At 47.0% G+C, this 18,553-nt stretch overlaps 1 protein-coding gene across 1 annotated transcript; it reads left to right on the forward strand.

Moving 5' to 3' along the window:
* Nucleotides 1–269: 269 nt before the first annotated feature.
* On the forward strand, nt 270–18,168 carry SINHCAF (SIN3-HDAC complex associated factor). Its single transcript, XM_066319760.1, has 6 exons — nt 270–369; nt 10,329–10,476; nt 12,107–12,206; nt 13,108–13,234; nt 14,607–14,757; nt 15,616–18,168. The coding sequence occupies exons 2-6, from the start codon at nt 10,349–10,351 to the stop codon at nt 15,776–15,778; spliced, it is 669 nt and encodes a 222-aa protein (XP_066175857.1). The 5' UTR covers nt 270–369; nt 10,329–10,348; the 3' UTR covers nt 15,779–18,168.
* Nucleotides 18,169–18,553: the final 385 nt, after the last annotated feature.

The raw sequence follows: 18,553 nt of genomic DNA on the forward strand, positions 1-18,553 counted from the left end.
CGGTCCCGCGGGGGCCGTTCCGGCGCGGGGCGGGGCGGGGCGGCGCGAGGCAGGTGCGGGGGGCCGGGGCGGGGCGGGGGCGCGCGCGTGAAGTCACCTCCGCCGCCGGGGCGGCCCCGCCCCCTCCCGCGCTTCCCGCGCGGCCCTTTCTGCCTTAAAAGGACAACGGGGCGCGCGCCGCCGGCCGGGCTCGATTGAAGAGAACGGAGCCGTGGGAACGGCGCGTGCGCAGAGCGGCCGAGGGGCGGGGCGGCGCGGTGGGAGGGGCCGCGCGCCCGCCCGCGCCGGCGGCAGAGCGGGGGGAGCCGGGGAGCGCGCGCAGCGGCGGGAGCGCCGCGCACCGCACGGGTGTTGGTGGGCGCAGCGGCGGTGAGTGATGCCTTCCCCTTCTCTCGGGCCGGAGGGAGCGAAGGGACGGGCGAGAGGGAGCGGCGGGCTCGGACTGACTTTTGTGGCCGCTTGTTTCTTCTTGTTCGGGGTTTTTGTTTGTTTGTTTTGTTTTGTTCTGTTTGCTCTCGGTGGGTTTCCTTTTTTTCGGTCGTGCTGGGATTTATTAATTTTTTTTTCCCCAGCAGCCGGTGGTTTCTGTTCACAAGTTACTTCCCGGAGCTTGTCCACAGTTTTGCAGCGGCAAAAGGAGTTTGCCGCCTTGAAACACTTAAACACGCGCGTGGCTTCTGTGAGCGGCGTTTCCCCCGGTTTTTTTCTGCGATTAGTAGAATTTTAAAGGATGTGCGAGCGGAGAGGAACGCCTCCCGCATTGTTGCGGACCCATCCCTAGAACTCTGACTTCTGCTCCCCCATCGCAAAGTACGATTAAATCTCCAACTCTGTGGGAGGAAAGAGTAGCCAGTTCCCGATAATTGAACTCCGAAAGCAGTCCCAAGGTGCGGAGCGGGTTTGGAAAACCGGGCTGTTTGGCGATGACGGGCTGCAGGGCGCCTTTCCCGGGCCGCGGCTGCCCTGGCTCGCCACGCGGGCGGCATGGCCCCGCCGGTGCGGAGCGGGCGCCGCAGGTGCGGCCCCGGCGCGCCCCGCTGCGCACACCTGTAGCGCCCGCGCACAAGTTGGTGCCAGCGGCGTGGCGGAGGGTAGGGGGACCCGCTAGTGCCCGCCATCTCTCCTTCCTCGTGTTTCACGTGGGGGGAGAGTGGGGCAGTTCTTATTGTTTCCACTTATCGTTGGTAATTGCGGGGGGGTCCGAGTCCGAGCACGCTGGAGAGGGGCACGACGTGCGGCCGTGGGCTGGCGGGACACGTGCCGTCGGTGGCACAGGTCGCGGCGTGGGGCCTTCCCCGTCCTGCCCCCGGCCCGGTGCGCGGCGTCGCCGGCGTGGGGACGGTGCGGCGGGCGGCGATGGCGTCCTGCAGCTCCCGTAGCTCTGCGCCGGTGCGGGCAGCTCCCGTTCCTGCTGCTGGCGTGTGCCCGCGCCCGGCTCCAACAAGTTTTGACTGGGGGCTGCGGAGGGCTGCGCGGCGCGGGGCGGCCGGCGTGCCCCCGGCGCGGCACGTAGGCAGCGCCCGGCTGCAGGGAAAACAAAGGGCTCGCATGTGCTGCGGGCGGAGCGGCTCCCCGGCGCGCCGGGGGACAGCGCTCGTCCGCGCCCCACGGGGGCTCGGCCCCGGCTGGCGAGTGTCGGCGGGCTGACACTTGTCGTGCGCGGGACGGTGTTTTTTAGGGGCTGCCTGCCGGTTTTGGAGGAGTTTGGAGGAGCGGTGAAACTTTGGATGCACGCGCGCTCCGCACGGCACCGCGCTGCGCGCACGGCACCGGGGCGGGCGGGCCCCGCCGGCCCCTCCGGGGATGCCCCGGGGTCTGGGGGTTCTAGTCGCCCCCTCCGCGGCGTGCCCGCGTTGCCGGGAGGTCCGCGACAGCCCTTTGAAGTGAAACTGTTGCCATGTTTGAATTACGTCAGGGCTGAGCCATGAGGAACCGGCCTGGGGCGGGGGGGAAGGAGAAGGGGGCGGCGGAGCACGGCCGTCACCGCGCCGGAACGGGCTCCGGATCCTCGGCGGTGCGGCCGCGGCTCCATCCCCGCTTCCCCCCGCGCCGGATGGGGCGGCTGCTCCGGACCGCGTGGTGGGGCGGCGTTTGCCGCGCCGGGGCCGCCTCGCAGCGCCCACCTCCGCGCTCGGGGCTTTCCTCCCTGGCGCGTCGCCTTCCCCTTCCTGTGCTCTTCTAATTTATTTTTAATTTTACTCGTCTTTCGGCGAGTTGAGCGCTCGGCAGCCCCGCGCGGGGCGGGGGCGCTGCGGCCACCCGCGTGTGCGCTCCCGCGGCTCCACCTGACCGGCGGGGCCGCCCGCGAAACTAGGTCGTGTGCCCCGGGGGGGTCTTTGTTCCCGGCGCCGCCGCTCCGCTAACGGGGGGAGCGGGGCCGTGCCCGGGGCCACGCGGTGCCCGGCGGGAGCGGCGCGACCGAGCCCTGCCTTTTTGGGCGTTTTTTTGGTGCTGCTGTTTAGGGTTTGGTGTTTTGTTTTGTGTCGCGCTCTCACTTTGGAGAGATAAAAGTTGCCGTCTCCTCCCGTATCCCCCCTGTCCGGATGCGTGTAGCTGAAGGGATTTAAAGGGACCTGCCAAACCTGTTGTTTACTGGGGCCGTGCTCGCACGCAGCGAGCAGGGCTGAATCCCGCCTGCCCCGGAGCCCTCCCAGCGGCGCTTTCCTGGCGGGAACGGCCCCGGTTCATCCTACAAAGAGCCTTGTCCCCGACTGATGGCCCGTCCTTCGCGTCTAAATTATTCAATGAACATTACAATTGCAAAAACCTTGGGAGCTGCCCCCCGGCGCTGTGGCTGTGCAGGCAGCCGATGCAGGCTGCAGGCAGCCGATGCAGGATGCTGCCCGCCGCTGTGCCCTGAACACGTGTCTGGGCTGGAGGCCGGGCCCTGCCATCCTCCCCTCGTGGCTGGAGAGCGGCAGGAGAAAGCCCAGCGTCCTGCATTGAGCCCACAACTGCAACAGCAGTGGTTGTGCTTGAGCACAGCCTGCGATGCTCTTTTTCTACTTGGAGTTTCAATTTGGTGCTTAGGAAGGCTGACAGCCGTGCACGCAAGTGTTGCGCTCTTCGGACAAGGTAGTCCGTGAGGGTAAGTCCTCGGCAAACTCCTTTACTGCTGTGTGCTTGCTTCCAAAGCTGAGACTGTTCCTGGCAGCTGTGTGCAGGGTGTGTGCACCCCCTGGTCAGCAGACTGCACGCAGACAGATCCGCTGTGTCGTTTACAGCTTTTTAAAACAAAAGATTGCACAAACTCTGCACCACAGGGACAGACAGTGAACTGGAAACCTTTCTGCTGATACCACTGGACACTCAACTCCTTTGGTACACCGTTGAACTTTTGTTCTCTTGGAGATCTGTGGTCCCTGGTGGAGAAACAGCAAGTAACAAGTCGGGGTTTTCAAACACACCCGCAGGCATGCAGCATCCAACTCCCACTGAAAGTAGGTGGAATCGAATGCCAGAGCCTCTGGGAAAAATTCCTCCTCACTTCATTCTCTAAAAGGAGCTAATTGCCTATGAATTCAGTCTTCCTTCAAGAAGAAAATATCACTGACTTCTTTGTAGAAGATGTTAAAACAGCCGATAAGTTCACAGAGGCTAAAAATAAAGTTTAAACTGTGACGGTTTGTTGTCTCACTCGTGCCGAACAGCTCTTTCTGTGTCAGCTAACTCTATTGATTCTTAACACCTGATGCCTTGTACCTCTTTCATAATGACATGAACAACATCCACGGCGTCCTACTTGACGATCAGCTTCATTCTTGCACCCCCTGTAGCACTTGTTTTTAACACATAGAAGAAGCCAGTGAAGCTGGGACTTGAAAAATTCCTGGGCAGGACTCCATTTCACAACTCAAGCCTTTGCATTTCTGTAGAATGTGCTCGGTCCAAAGTCCAAGTGAAATGACCAGAAATACTGGTTAAGGACATGGAAATGTATCCTTTTTAAAGAAGTCACTTCGGCTATTCTGCCAAATAATTACTGCTCCTTCTGTTCAAGTCCCCATCCAGGTATGTTACCCTCTTTAAAAACAACATAAAAGAACCCAGCCACAAAAACACAAACCAAAACTTCGGTGTCTCATGATCTCAAGTGCCTGTGATGCTTTTTCAGTAGCAGGTACTTGCAGACAGCTTCGCAGCAGCTGTGGTGACTGATAAGCATCACAGACTGAACTCCAGCACGTTTCAGAACATCCCAGTTTTCCTTGCTGGGCTCATGCTCAGGCTGAGTGTGGTGTTAGTTATGCAATAGGAGTTTCAGGCAGGGGGAAGTTGTCTTTCAAGGTGGAATGTCTGCAGGTGGGACAGGTTTAGAATTTTTTTTCCCCTTATGCAAATCTTACTGATTATTGTTTTCATGCTTTGGCCTATCCCTTCTGGAGCACTAACCACATGGCAGTTCAGAGGAACACCCACGTGGCACAGCCTTTCAGTTCTCAAGCTTAAATGAGATAGGAACTTCCTTCCCAGGGAAGATCCAACAGGTGAGTGGGCTTCTTTGTGACTTGGCTGCTTCTGAAAATGTAACTAGGAACAGCTCGTTCCAGCCATGATGCCATGGAGACGGAAACATGGGAAAGAAATGTCCAGTTTGATCTTTTATAAGTGCTTAGTAGTTGCTGCTGAGTGCACTGGCTGTGCTGAGATTTCAGCAAAAGAAGAGTGAGTTACTTATTTGTCAGAAGAAAGATTCCTCAAGATGTAGTTTTCACCTTTTTATGTTTTGCTCAGCTCATCAAGTGAGAACTCCACAGCGTGCTGTGACATTTGGGTGTTCCTGGGCTATAATAGCCAAGTACAGCTTTCCTCTAAGTAAAATTATTTTGGGTGGAGAGAGGAAGGAAAGTGGAAGGAAAATCTGAGGATATAGGGGACCAGAAGAGTGTACAGTATGCACAATTCAAAGGTTATGGTTATTAGTACCCCTGTTTTAAACTGTAGGGACAGATGACAGGAAAGAAATATTTTTGTAGATACTGAAGTTGCATTTTCAGACAGCTCCGATTAGATTAATTCTGGCTCTGTGCATGTTCAAATGTTCTTTTTTTAAGGGGGATCCAATTTTAACTTCTCTTCCGAGGGTTTTTTGCAACAGCCTGTAAACTCAGGGGAGGTATGTTTATGTTGAGTCTCTGATACAGATCAGTCTCCCTGTGGATGTACAGTTCTGTCTTACAGTTGATTTTTAGTAGAGCTATTGCAGTTTATTTCAGCAGGGGGACAGGCCCAAGAATTTATTGTGAGACAAGCAACTCTGCTTCTGGCGCTGTCGACAGCTTTGGAAGCATTTCTCATGTGTGTGCATATGCCTGGGTGTATGCTCTTGCAGATGCAAAAGGCAGAGAGCACCTATGTTCTTTCTATATTAAGGCATCAGTTTTGTTCCCTTTAGAAGGAAAAAAAAAAATAGAATCATTTTGGCTGTGTTTCTTAGTTTCAAGGAAATGCTGTAGGGATGACAATTGTGAGATTTTCGCTGACAGGGACCAGCTGCATGAACATATGTAGGTAGATGGTATTTTTCTTTAGCCCAGCTTCAGGGAGGCTGTGCCAAGGCTGCTGTGTACAGAGAAAGGAAAATCAAACCGTTGCTCTCTCTGACAAAGGTATTGGGAGTTCTGGGTTGCTTAAAGGGTGAATGATCCCAGGTCAGAGTGGGGAGATGGGAGGAGAGGAGGATGCTGAGTATTTGGACTGGCATGCCTCTTCTCTCTTGTAACTCCAGGGAATGTTTCTCTTTCAGCTTTGCAAGAAGCAGGTGAGCGTGTTCATTCCCAGTGGCCTGGTAATTGTGTTACAAAGGAGACATGCCTGTCTTCTAGGAATTCTGGCCTTTCTATTATAAAAGGTTTTCATTCTTCTTGGGTGATCAGAAAGAATGCAAAAGGAATCTGGAAAAGCAAATGAAAGTGGCTCAGCTTACTTTAAGATCTGAAAGAGTTCAGAAGGTCTTCACTAACTTGAAAACTTAATGAGCATCTGAGGCACGGCTTCCTTTTCATTTAGATCATCAAATTAAATTCTGCAAAGAAAACTTAAGCACCAAATTCTAGTCCTGACAGGTAACAAAAACATGAAACCATTTTCACACACATGCTTCTTTGTACCAGCCTTTCACAAAGGTAATTAGCAGGGTGTGGGGATTTTTTTCCACTACTTTTCTCTTCCTGAGTCTTCATAACTTAACAGTTCTGGTTTTGATGCTGCTTTTTCAAAAGTTGGAGGGCAGAAGAATGGAGAGAGCATTTTCCTGGAGACTTTTCTGAGTCCATTCAAGTTGCTAAAACAGTTGTATAAAGCAGAACTTGGGGGAATAGCACCTTATGCAAGGAGAAGCTGTGGAGAGGGAGTGAGGAGGGTCACTTTTCCCCTGGCTTGGGGGAATATTGCTTTCTAACTAGTCAAGATAAACCTTCATTTCTGCAGAATGACAATGCTCTGCTAAGGTTTCTGGTTCTTTTTTTTTTTGAGATTTGTCCCTTTCACTTCTGTGAAAATGTATCACAACTGCTGATACATTTTAATAACATGCTTAAATTTGGCAAATAATAACAAAGTTAAATAGCATTAATAACATGCTTAGATTTGGCAGAATTATGTTGTGTAATGCTTTTTAACTTTTAAGCAAGTTACTTAGTTTCTACTTGCCTTTTCTTAAAAAAAAATCTGTCCCAAATTTCACATGGTTGAAGTTCCACAGCTAAGATTCAGGTGTTAGGGCAGCTGGCATCCTAACTCTCTGGTTCTAATTTGAGATCTAAATTGCAAAGCTTTCAAGTTAAACCTTTTAAAGGGCACAGTAATATTTACTTCTAAGTCCATATTAGCTATTAAGCTCTCCAGCTGACTGAATATTTAGTGTATAATGGTCAAATGGCAGCTGTTTAGGATTAAATGTGTAACTGGACTGATGCCTTCCATTTATAACTGCACGTGGATGCAGTTGTCAGAGAAATCTGTTTAACTTGTGGTTTTGCTACTAACTCTTCCCCATTCAGGCATGATGTGTGGTAATACCATTGCTGACCATTCATCAAGTGGGAAACAGATGGCACTAGTTTCCCTTCTATTGAAAGATGGTGTTGAAAAGCTACTCCTGTGAAAATGGCAGCAATGGTGCACGCCAAAATATTTTCAGGATATATGTGTTTTCCAGTCTTTGCCAGAACACTGATTGTAAAACATGCATCTTGTTCTACTGTGGTATGAATACCAGCTGGTGACAGAGATCATCTTATCATTGTCTGTATTGCTGTAAGAAACAGGATCACAAAGTAAACTACATTGTTGGTAGTTGTTTCTTGTCACATAGCAGTCAAGATTTTCTTGCTGCTTAAGTTTGGCAGCACTGATGAACTTCGTGTCTGCAATTAGTCTTTGACTTCCTAAAGAAAAGTACCAGACCACAGATTTAACATTGGAGTAGTCAAACAACATCTAAAATTGCTGCTTGGAAGTTGAAAATTCCCAGGTGAGCATGCTTTTGCATCTCCAGAGGCTTGTCAAGCAATATCCTCAAGAGCATCTCTTTAAGAAGAAGCACATTGGGTGCTAAGAAACTAAATACTCCGAGTGTTTGCCTAGATACTGTGTTGTTTATTTTCTTGACAGCTTGGGAATACTTACCTGCTTTGGCTATGCATTCATTTGCTACACCTCCAGCAGAGGCTGAGAGCAGTTCAGAGTAACCATCCCCCAATAAGCCTGTTCAGCAGGTCGCTACTTGGATACCTTTTTTTACTTACTAGATCTGCTCCTGGCCTTCAGGCCAATGCCGTACTAATACAGGGAGCTGTGTGTCTCCTAAAAAGCCTGACACCATTTGGGGTGACTTTGCTGGATATTTGCACAAGTTAACCTTGGGAGAACATAGCCCTAGGTGAATTCAGCAGGAATTCAGCACTCCAAGACTGTAGAAGACAGTATGAGCTGGGACAGGTGGGAAGGAAAGATTTATCCTCTCCATCTCTCTCCTAGGCTTGGAGGAACTCCCTGGCATTCAGCTTGAGCAAGTCCCTTGCCACCAACAGGCTCTACAAGGTCAAGACAAGCCTTATGGAGAGTTGAGTCCTCCTAAATGTCGATGCAGTAGTAATTGCAAAGAGCCACAACCTCAGTGAGCACCAAGTGGTCTCCTATATGCTAGACTGTAATGCAAACATGTTACACTTCCAGCTGGAAACCGGTTTCTCAATGGATTTTGTGTCAGAGTATTATCCAACAGTATTGGACACAATTTTTACTTTTCTCTTGTTCTCAGGAACCTGAGAAACTACATGTTTCTTTTTGCTGTGCTCCTATACTCTTGATCTTCCCACCTGAGGTGGGGGGATGATGTATTTTCACCTCTGTGTAGGACTGTGGCAGGGTTTGGATGGTTCCCCAGCTTTTGCTGTGGTCCCGCAGAAATGCACGAGATCGTTTCCTGTTGCGTGTGATCTCCCTGTCAGTCGGGCGAGTGTGACACTGGGTATGGTCGTGTTGTGGAAGTGTGTTTCTGACCTCACCTGAACCTGCCTTTCAAAATACTTTATTGCCATAATGATGTGGCAAGTCCTGGCAGCGTAGATGAAAGATTTCGGGTTATTTCTCTCTGTACCACTGGAGGGTAAAAGGATTACAGCTCTTAGCTTTCTGAAGGTGGAAGATCTGGGGACAGATGCCTATGCCACAAACATTAACCAGTAACCTGAGCTGGATTGTAATACCTGGGACTGAGAAGTGACTGAGAGTTCTCCTTCACCACACTGCACAAGTGATGGAGTTGCTCCTCTCTTGAAAGTCCTTCCTAAGCTGCTGGGTCATTCTGTAGCTTTTTTGTTAACTTAAAGAATTCAGCAGCTTGGCCTTTGTTAAGGAAGGAGAGGGAAATGCTGTGTTATTTGCATGGCTCCATCCAATTTTAATTTTTTTTAAAGCAGAAGTTCTCAGCAGTGGGAACCTCTTCTCCTGGAGCTTCCTGCAGCCCGAGGCGTGTCCTGTCTCTGCACCCTCGGTGTGTGGTGAGCAGCAGAGGTGGCTGCTCTCTCCTTGCAGCAGGTGGCTGAGGCAAACCTTGCACCGGGGTCTGTTCAAAGGAGAACGTCTTGGCACAGCCCTGCCTGTGTTATGAGGCAGATGCTGTGTGGCCTGTGAGGACTTGCTGTGTGTCCAGGCCCGGTGCCAGGAGCGCAGCAGCCTTGCCCGGTTGTTGGTTTGGGGTTTTGAAGTGCTGTGGGAACCCTGTTTGCTCTGACAGCGTCTCATGCTGTGTCAGACTGTGCCTGACAGGAGTCTGCGCTGGGGAACAACCGGCTTAGGGGAGAACTGGTTTGGTGGGGGGTCAGCATGTGTTAAAGGGCTCTTTGTCGTGGTGGCTGCAGTAACTAACTTGGAAGTTTCTGCCTGGAAAACACCTCCACTGTACGATACCTGCTCTGATAGCAAATCCCAGCCTTGAGTACTGAAAAGATTAGGCAGATCTCTGAGACCAGGAGGGTGTTTTTGGCTTTCTGGGCTGATGCCAAGTTTGCAGAGCTGTTGGTTACAAAGCAGCAACTTCTCTGTGGCTGGAGTTCCATCCTTCTTGGTGAGGATGTGTGGTAGGCACACACTGAGATGCGCCCCAGGGTCCTGCTCCCTGGCCCTTTCTTCCCTGGCTAGGTTTCCTTCCCATGGAAAGCAGGGTGGGGAAGGCAGGAGGGCAAGAGCAGAGCATGTGCTGACATGGAGCTGGGATGCTCTTCCAGGCCCTGAGAACAGAGAAGTGCTGCTGGGTCCTGCAGTGCAGACAGGGCCATTGAGAGCTGGGTGAGACTCTCCCACCATGCTGTTTTTAGAGCAGCTTTTCAGGTATGTCTGCCCTACAGCCTAAGGGTGTGAGTGCAGTTCATTTAAAACCACTCCTACTCACTCAGCAAAGTTTGCCAGGGCTGTTTGCAACCAGCACTGGTGGTGGTGTTGATGAAGTAGTTCGGTGACCCAGAGTTCAGCTGCCAGCTCCTTATCCATGGGCTTGGGCAGGTTCACATGGCCTGTCCTCATCCTCTTTTGCCACATGCACAGGGCTTCCACTGGCCAGGTTGGCTGCACTCACACTTCAGGGTTGTGCTGTTGTAGACGTGCCCTTGCAGTAGATTAGTGCAGTAATTGAGCTTGTTATAGGACCTGCTGGGTATTGCTTAATATTCCAGCTGTTAATGATATAATTTTTTAACAACTGCATTCTAGGTGCGTTTGTTCTTCTGAGGCAACGTGGGATAAAAACACTATGCCCTAATCTAGCAGATTTTTTCTGTCATTATCTAAGAGTGATAATTAACACCAGTGTCTGTTTGTTTTCACAGGGTACAGCTGGGAGGAAAAGATGTTTGGCTTTCACAAACCGAAGATGTACCGGAGTATAGAGGGCTGCTGTATTTGCAGAGCTAAGTCTTCGAGTTCTCGTTTCACTGACAGCAAACGTTACGAAAAGGATTTTCAGAATTGTTTTGGGTAAGATTCCCGCCTTAGTCAGCAGTTCTGGCATTGATCTCTAAGCTGCAAACCTGATGTACTGTCCTGCTTGCCCTGAAAGCCTGAAAGATTAGGTTAGCAGAGGGGAGGGGTGGGAAAAGGCTTCAGCTTCCTCACAGCTTTCCTGGGCAGAGCAGGAGGGGCTGCAGCCTCTGCTGCTGTGTGTGCCACTTGATTTTCAATCTGCTGTCACTGCCAGGGGAGAGCCGGTAACTCGTAACAACAAAGATCAAGGATTTTAGACTTCTCTCAGACTGTGCATTTTTTTGCTGGTTCCATAGAGGTGTAAACACCTACACAAAAAAAAAATATAATGAACTCTACAGATCCATGGGGGCTTTCAGTGGCTCTGAAGATTCCAGAATGTTAGATAAAACTTGATGAGTAAATATCTAGCAGTTTCAGCAGGTTTTATGCAGAGTACCCTGTTAGAAATATTGGTGTCTTTGTTCAAATAGGACATAGCAATATGTTATTAAAACTTCTTATTAGAAAACCATTCTCTTGGAAAGTTATTAGCTTTCCAGTTAGGTAACATTACTTAAAAGCATTGATAAATAAAACTATAAATACTAGAGATTTCTGGTGATCTTTCCATTTTTTTGAATACTTTTGAAGAGCTTTGAAATTTTATAAAGTTCACAAACACAAGTTCACAAAAAAACCCACTTTTTCTAGAAACACTCTTTTCATGTAGTGAACTTCAGAGTGCTTTGTATTTACCTTGGATTTTTTGTACGTAAGTCTGGCAGTGACAGTTTTCCTTATCATATTTCTTGACTACTGTCCTTGGCAGCCAAAGGCTGTGTGCAGATCCATTGCTTTTTTTTTGGTGCTTGTTGGTTTTAACTGCAGTAAAGCAGCTTGCAGTTTACCAGGACCATTGTTATCGTGCTATCTGAAATATGTTTGCCAAGGTAAAAATGCAGACTAAACGCTGGGCTAATAATGGTTTCTTGAGCCTGCCTCATTCACCTTTAAATGATCCAAAGTCTTCCTATTTAAATAGCAGAAAAATTCTAGAGTGTTTCCCTGTTATATTTCTTTTAGCATGGATTAGCAGTAGTGATGGTTCCTGAAGAAAGCTTGTTAGAGGAGGCAAGTATTGCTGTCATTCCAGTGACTGCTGTTTCAGAAACCTTATCCCATGCTCATGTGGGAGTGTGTTAGGTGATGTTTATTACTCATCCTTGAAGCTCTGTGAGAAAGTTAAGACCTGAGTAAGCTTTGGATGTTTGTTCCCAAGTTGTACATTTGAATAACATGATTATTTCTCCTGCTCCAAACTAACCACTCCACTGCAATTGTGTCTTGGTTTTGGGGGAAAGAATTCCAAAACCTGCAGGTGATGGGGCTGTTGTTTTCAGTGCCCCTCTGGAGGCAGATTGTGACACCTTTTATTTCTGTGTGGAAGAATGCTTTTGGAAAGTGAGACCTGGTCTTTAAATGGCACTGTCTGAGCATCCCAGATGAACTGTAATTCCAGAAAGAATTTCAGAAACCTGCTTATTCATCCATTTTTATACTTCTTGCTGTTAACAAGTGGGGAGGTGCTTTTGTTAACTGTGGTTAAGTGACCTTGGCTTTTTTTATTTTTTTTTTTAACCAGGCTCCATGAGGCTCGCTCAGGAGATATTTGCAATGCCTGTGTTCTTCTGGTGAAAAGATGGAAAAAATTACCAGCAGGATCCAAAAAAAACTGGAATCATGTTAGTAATTAATTTCTCTTCCACCCCAAAAGTAACTCTGTCTAGAGAGGGGAGGTGCTGGCAGGGGTTTGGGGTTTGCTCTTTTGCCCACACTCTCCCTTCCCACCCTAAGCATCTCTAAATCCTTCCTGGAGTATTTACTGCTATGTGGCTGCTACCTGCTTATGTGCAAATGGTGATTATGCAAGCCTGAGATGTAGTCACAGACTGATTTAATTGTAATTCATAAACTTGTAATTCCTCGTTTTCACAAGCTCATAACTTTGCCCAAAAGTCTCTTATGACATTAAAAAAAAATAACCAAGTTTGGCCTTTATCCAAAATTGGTTACTTTTCTTTTCCCAAGCAAAGTGATTTGCTCAAGCAACACATAAATCAATCTCATTTAATCAGGTAATTACAATGACTAATATCTTGCAGCTATTTTCACTCATATATTTTGTTTCGATAGGTCTAATTCAATTCAGGCCTAAGGCTGGGAGGGTGATCAGGATTCCTTGTGTATATAATCATCTTTATCCAGGATGCCTTGATAGTAATGGCAGCCAGAACTAAGCAGAACTATGGTTATTACTACCACTAACTTTACTTGAAAATTACATTTATGATTTAAAAGCAAACAAACAAACAAAAAACCCCTCCAGGCAAATGCTTGGCAGACACTGTTAACTGGACCTGTATTATTAGCTTAAACAGTTACTTGGTTCTAAACTGAATGTGTCAAAAATGGGAAGATTTAGTCAGATTTAAATGAGATGTAAGAGTGTCAGTGCACAGAACTGCCTTGGATTAACTAAGGGGGTTTTAAACATCCTTCAGCTCAGTCAGTACCTTTGTCTTGACTGGGGCAATATCTGGGCATGATGCACAAGTATTCAGACATGCATTTTCTCTGTTTTAGGTGGTAGATGCCAGGGCTGGACCCAGCCTTAAAACAACATTGAAACCAAAGAAAATGAAAACTCTGTCTGGAAGCAGAATAAAGAGCAATCAAATCAGCAAACTGCAAAAGGAATTCAAGCGGCACAGTAAGTGGATCCAAAGAGATTTTGGAGATAAACTTCAGCCTCCCCTAACACAGCTCACTGTTAACTGGCTGGGCTGAATCACCCTCTAGATCTGGTTGCACTCACACGTTTGGGCTCTCCCTGTTTTCACCACCTCTCATCCTCTGACAGCTTGGGGAGGGTGTGCAATGAGAAGGAAGAGCTTGTGTGCAGGGTGGGCTGCAAGACAGAGGTAGGGAGGTGGCATGGGGGCATGGGGAGTCTGGCTTGAAAGTGCAGGCAGTTGTAGCTTATGTCCCACACTTCAATGACATATCCCTAGAAAGAACATCTTGGGCAAAGGTCTCAGTGAACCTGAAGCTGGAAGAGGCTTCTCCCTGCTTTCAGTAACGTGCTATGGCCGTTTTCACCTCTCTTTTCCCAAAAAGCATTACAGTCTTTTTCTTCCATACATACTTTTTACCATAGATTTACACCCCTCCCATAAATTCCTACCATGTTTCCTTATACCCCCCTCTGCCAGTCTCAGTCATTTCTTTCCAGTAGTACATGGACTCTCCAAATAGATTTGGATTCATAGCTTTCCAACAAAACCATCTGCCAGTTATGCTCTAAATGTGTGTCAGCACTTAAGGCTTTTTTTCTGAAGCAAACTTTCCAGCTTCTTAAGTGTTGCTGACTTGGTCTCTCTCTCCTTCAATTATCCTACCTAGTCAGGAGGAGAATTCTCCAAAGAATCAGTAAAGGCCCTGACCCTGTGAGCTTTTATCTCCTCTTTCTGGGCACTGTAGTTAATCTAATTGTGTTACTGTAGCTGCTAGAGATGACAGCTGAGAGGCAGGAGAGTAGACACTGTTAAAGGCGTGTGTCTGCACTGACTCTGTAGTTCCTAGTCTTGATGCAGCAAAAGCTCAATGCTACCTAACACATGATGAGAATATATATATATGTGTGTGTATATGTATGTATGTATATTTATATATATAATGCATTATTGGGAAGAGCTTTGCAGCACTTTACCTGAAAAGGTGAGAAAGAAAATATACAGTGAGAGAGAAAGTCTGGAGCACAGATTTCCACCGTCTTGAGGGATCTCCCAGTGATTTCAGAGCAGGAAATTTCACACTGTGTGGGCTGTGTTTAAGAGCCAGATCCTGAACTTCTTTCCAATCCCTCATGTACAACAATTCCATCTACTTCTGAAGTCTGTTTCACAAATCTTGACACTCTATATTGAAACAGGCAGGAGCAAGTGAAATACACGGGTTGTCATTGTTTGGTTTTTCCTGTTGATTAAAACACATCTGAGCCTCTGCTCCCTATACACAAGTCAGGAGGAGGGTAAGTCGCTGGATGTGTGTCCTGATCCTCGCATTTGTTCTTTGCCCTGCAGATTCTGATGCCCACAGCACGACCTCGAGTGCCTCCCCAGCTCAGTCGCCCTGTTACAGTAACCAGTCTGACGATGGCTCTGACACGGAGCTGAGCGCTGGGGCCAGCAGGACACCAGTGTTCTCCTTCCTAGATCTCACCTACTGGAAAAGGTAAAGAGCAGCAGAGCTCTGTGCAGGCAGCAAGCTCACTGTGCACACATGCTGCTTGAGTCTGCCTCTTCATCTTTGTTTGCTATAAGGATATCATTCCATACAACTCCTGTCTCTCCATGCTTGGAAAGAAGTGCCTTGTATTTAAGATATTTTCCCCTATCTTCACGCAATTCTCTAAATACTAAAGCAGTTGCTGGGAAATATTTTTGCTGGTTTGGGGAATAGCAGATTATATTCCTGTCTGTCATAATCTCTTCTTAAAACTATGCCCTGTAGATACGATGTGTTGCTACATACAAGAGTGCTCTCAGCTTGCCAGTAAAACATAGCATTTGATTTGGTTGACCTGTGATGGTAGTCATTTGAAAAAAAAAAAAAAAATAGAATCCTGCAGTAGGAGGAAAACCACAAGGTTTTCTAGGAGCTGACAAGCTTGTTATCTTTTATTGCATGTTGTGACACAGTAATCCCTAGCTAGTTGCTCAATTGAAATTGTTGTGACTTTGCTGCCTCCTCTCAAATAATGTTTGCAAGTGCATTGTAGCCAAGGTTAGTTCGGCCCAGATGGTTGTCTCTGAAACTTCTCTGGGAAGCAAAGTGGGAGACTTGGTTTTGTATAGACACGTTTGGTTTTTTCTTGTCTTTTTTTCGTTTGGTTGGTTGGGATTTTTTTCCCCCCAAAGACCTGTTGTGGATTTTGAGAGACTTGTTTTCTGTTTGTGAGCAGTCTTTTTGCCCCTGCCCTCTGGGCTGGAGGCTCAGTAAAGTCGTGTCAGGGGTCAGACTTACTTTTTGCATGTTTGTGGATCCTGTATATTCTAAACAAAGTATCTGTCTCCCTGTCATTTCTTCCAGGCAAAAGGTCTGCTGTGGAATTATTTACAAAGGGCGTTTTGGAGAAGTCCTCATAGACACTCATCTCTTCAAACCTTGTTGTAGCAATAAAAAGTCTACCACTGAAAAGCCAGAACAAGAGGGACCCCAGTCTCCAGCAATCTCCACCCAAGAGGAGTGGTGACTTCCTTGGATAGCTGCAGAAGGTTATACAGATCCTCTTATTCTCTGGAAAAATACTAGAAAAGTGACTGTTCACTTTGGACACCTGCTATGCTGCCAAAAGACTATTCCCTAGAACTGTTTTGGGTTTTACTGCTACAATTCCACAAACTCTGAAGCCAGTTTGTATCCTTTCAGAAAGACTGTACATAATATTTAAGATGCTATGGAACACTTGGCAAAGCTGAATGCTGCTGCAAGGTTGTCTAATTTTCCCCCACACTCACTTCCTAAGTGAATATGAGGATGGGGTTTGTATATTAAAGTATATGTAGTACATGTTTCTGTATTGAAAGAAGCAGTGGTTGTAAGGCTTTTGTTCTGGTTTATTGTTTTGTTTTTTTTTTTTTTTCTTTAAAAGTTGGTTGACAAACTTCCTAAATTCCAAGAAAATATTTCACTCTTAGACATGTATGAGATGAACTAATGAATGAAGATGAACTAATACATAGAAATGCTACAGATCACCTCTCTAGTTATATAAATATATATTTTTAAAGGTGTGGCGATTTCACCCTATACTACTGACATAAAAAAGACAAATATTTCATCTCTCCTGTGTGACACAGACTGGTAATCTGCACACATCTCTACTTCAAGTGGTAGCTATCTGAGAAGGCCTCCAGCATAAAAGTGCTCTTGAGAAAAAAGGGATGGGAGAGCTCTCCACCTTAGCTAAGGATTAAGATTTACCTAAGAACTGAACATAGCAAAATGGGAGGTGACTTTGTTTTAAGGCAGTAGCAGGCACCCTGGACTTGGTGTAGTAACCCCTGGTGGTTAGAGGTGGACCAAGAAACATCTTGATGTCCAAGTCGGGTGTAGATGACAGCCAGAACTGAGTAATGCTCTCTGTTGGCCCAGTGCAGCTGCAATGTGACCACAAACAAGATTCCTCCTGATTGTGGACCTGACAAAGAACCAAACCCCTTGCTAAGCAAATCAGGCTCTGATCCAGGGACATAATCTGGTTGCAGCCTGGGGTCTGGATTCACAATAACTGTTTTGAAACCCTTCCCCTGCAGTGCTTCTCTGTGTTTGGGTTTTGTTGTTCTTTTCTTTTTCGTTTGTTTGTTTAAGCAACTGCTGGATCAACGCTTTTGTGAATACTGAATCTGAAAAGTTCTCCTAAGAATGGTGCTGTGCTGAATCAAGGCAGAAGCTCTGTTTGCATATGTGATCAAAAGATAATACTTTCTCCACAGATTCCCAGACAAGCTCATGTGCAAATTGTTGTGACACTCCTTCAAACTCTGCTTTGCCTGTAGGGTGGAAGCAGCTTCCTGGAAGATTGTGCTGCAGTTTTAGCTCCCAGTTGCTTTATGTTCCTTTTATGAAGGTTTAACTTGCGTGAGTTGGGAATTCTGCTTTTTGTTTGGTTGTTTTTTTCCTGGTTTTAGGGGGAGGGAGGAATTTTTTTTTTTAAACTATTACTCTTCTGGGATATCCTACAATGGATTTCTACATGGTGTGATTCTTGGGGTGTCCTGTGTAGGGCCTTCAACTCAGCGTATTCTATGATTCTAAGCTTTCTTTTTTTGTGAGAGTCATTGGCATAATACTGTGGTGGGTAGGGTTTAGGACTGGATTTCCATATTGCCTCAGTTCCTGAAATGGGAATACTTAGCAAATTAAAATATAGATAGGGAAAGATATGCAGTTTTAAGAGGAGCCTCTACCCTCAAAGCTTTTTTTTTTCTTTCTTTTTTCCTCTCCTGTTGGGTCAGCCAACCTCTGGAGAGAAAGAAAATCAGGGGAAACAGGGCTTTGACTTATCACAGCCTTACAGCTTAGAGCTTTCCTTGGACTCATTTTGCTTTTCCTAAACTCTGAGGTTCTTAAGAGAGGACAAAGCTGCTTACCTTGCTTTTATTCTCAACCAAATAGAATCTTTCAGGTAGGAAAAGACCTAAGCCCATTGAGTCCAGCCATAGATATAATGGATACTTGATTGTATAAAGGCATAACTTGGTTGATCAGGTCTAATAAGGGCTTGAGCAAGAGTCCTCACTGTGTTTGCAGACACCTATTTCATGTGAATTTGTGTTTTCAGCATCAGTAATTCTGTACACCTAAGAAGGCTGCAGTGTCAGTGGTAGGATGTGCTCTGATACGGATCATCTCTTCTGTATTTATTTATTTATTGCTAGATTTCAACCACCAACTGCTTCCCCTATTCCCTCCCACCTCTCCCATTCCTGGTAGTAATGCAAAATGAGTAGTCATGCACTTTGTATTAATGTATTAGAAATCTATGGACCTGTTTTGTACTTTTATACTGTTCAGACACTTGTAATCCAAACTTTGTTTTTACTAGGGTAATGAATAAATTTAGACTTATTTAGAAAATAAGCAACTTCTCCTGTGTTTATTTCACCTCTGTCCTTCTGTTAATTGGATTTGGTGTTGGACCCAGCCCAGGCAACCCATGTTTCTATTTGAACAAGACCCAGCCTTTTTTTAAGGGAGGGAATGAGGTAATTCACTTCCTATTTAATTTGGGAAGACAGGTAGAGGGAGGGAAGGAGGTGGTGTTTGTTATGGCAGATAGCTGTCTCAGGGCAGAATCACAGAGCTTTCTCTCTCATCAAAGGCCAGCCCAGCACTGAAGGGTTGGTGCTGACAGCATTTGGAAACAACCCTTTCCAGATCCGGAGGAGTTGGTGGAAGAGGCTTGTGCTCCTCTGTTGAAGCTGGAGCCTGGTGTGTTCCTTCCCAGGGCAGGCACAGGCAGCTG

The sequence above is a fragment of the Sylvia atricapilla genome, chromosome 5, assembly GCF_009819655.1.
Source record: "Sylvia atricapilla isolate bSylAtr1 chromosome 5, bSylAtr1.pri, whole genome shotgun sequence".
Classification (NCBI taxonomy): Eukaryota; Metazoa; Chordata; class Aves; order Passeriformes; family Sylviidae; genus Sylvia; species Sylvia atricapilla.

Coding starts and splice junctions, on each gene's coding strand:
- SINHCAF (XM_066319760.1), top strand. CDS start 10,349: ATGTTTGGCTTTCACAAACCGAAGATGTACCGGAGTATAGAGGGCTGC. Junction 12,207..13,107: donor CCAAAAAAAACTGGAATCAT/GTTAGTAATTAA, acceptor TCTCTGTTTTAG/GTGGTAGATGCCAGGGCTGG. Junction 13,235..14,606: donor AAAGGAATTCAAGCGGCACA/GTAAGTGGATCC, acceptor TTTGCCCTGCAG/ATTCTGATGCCCACAGCACG.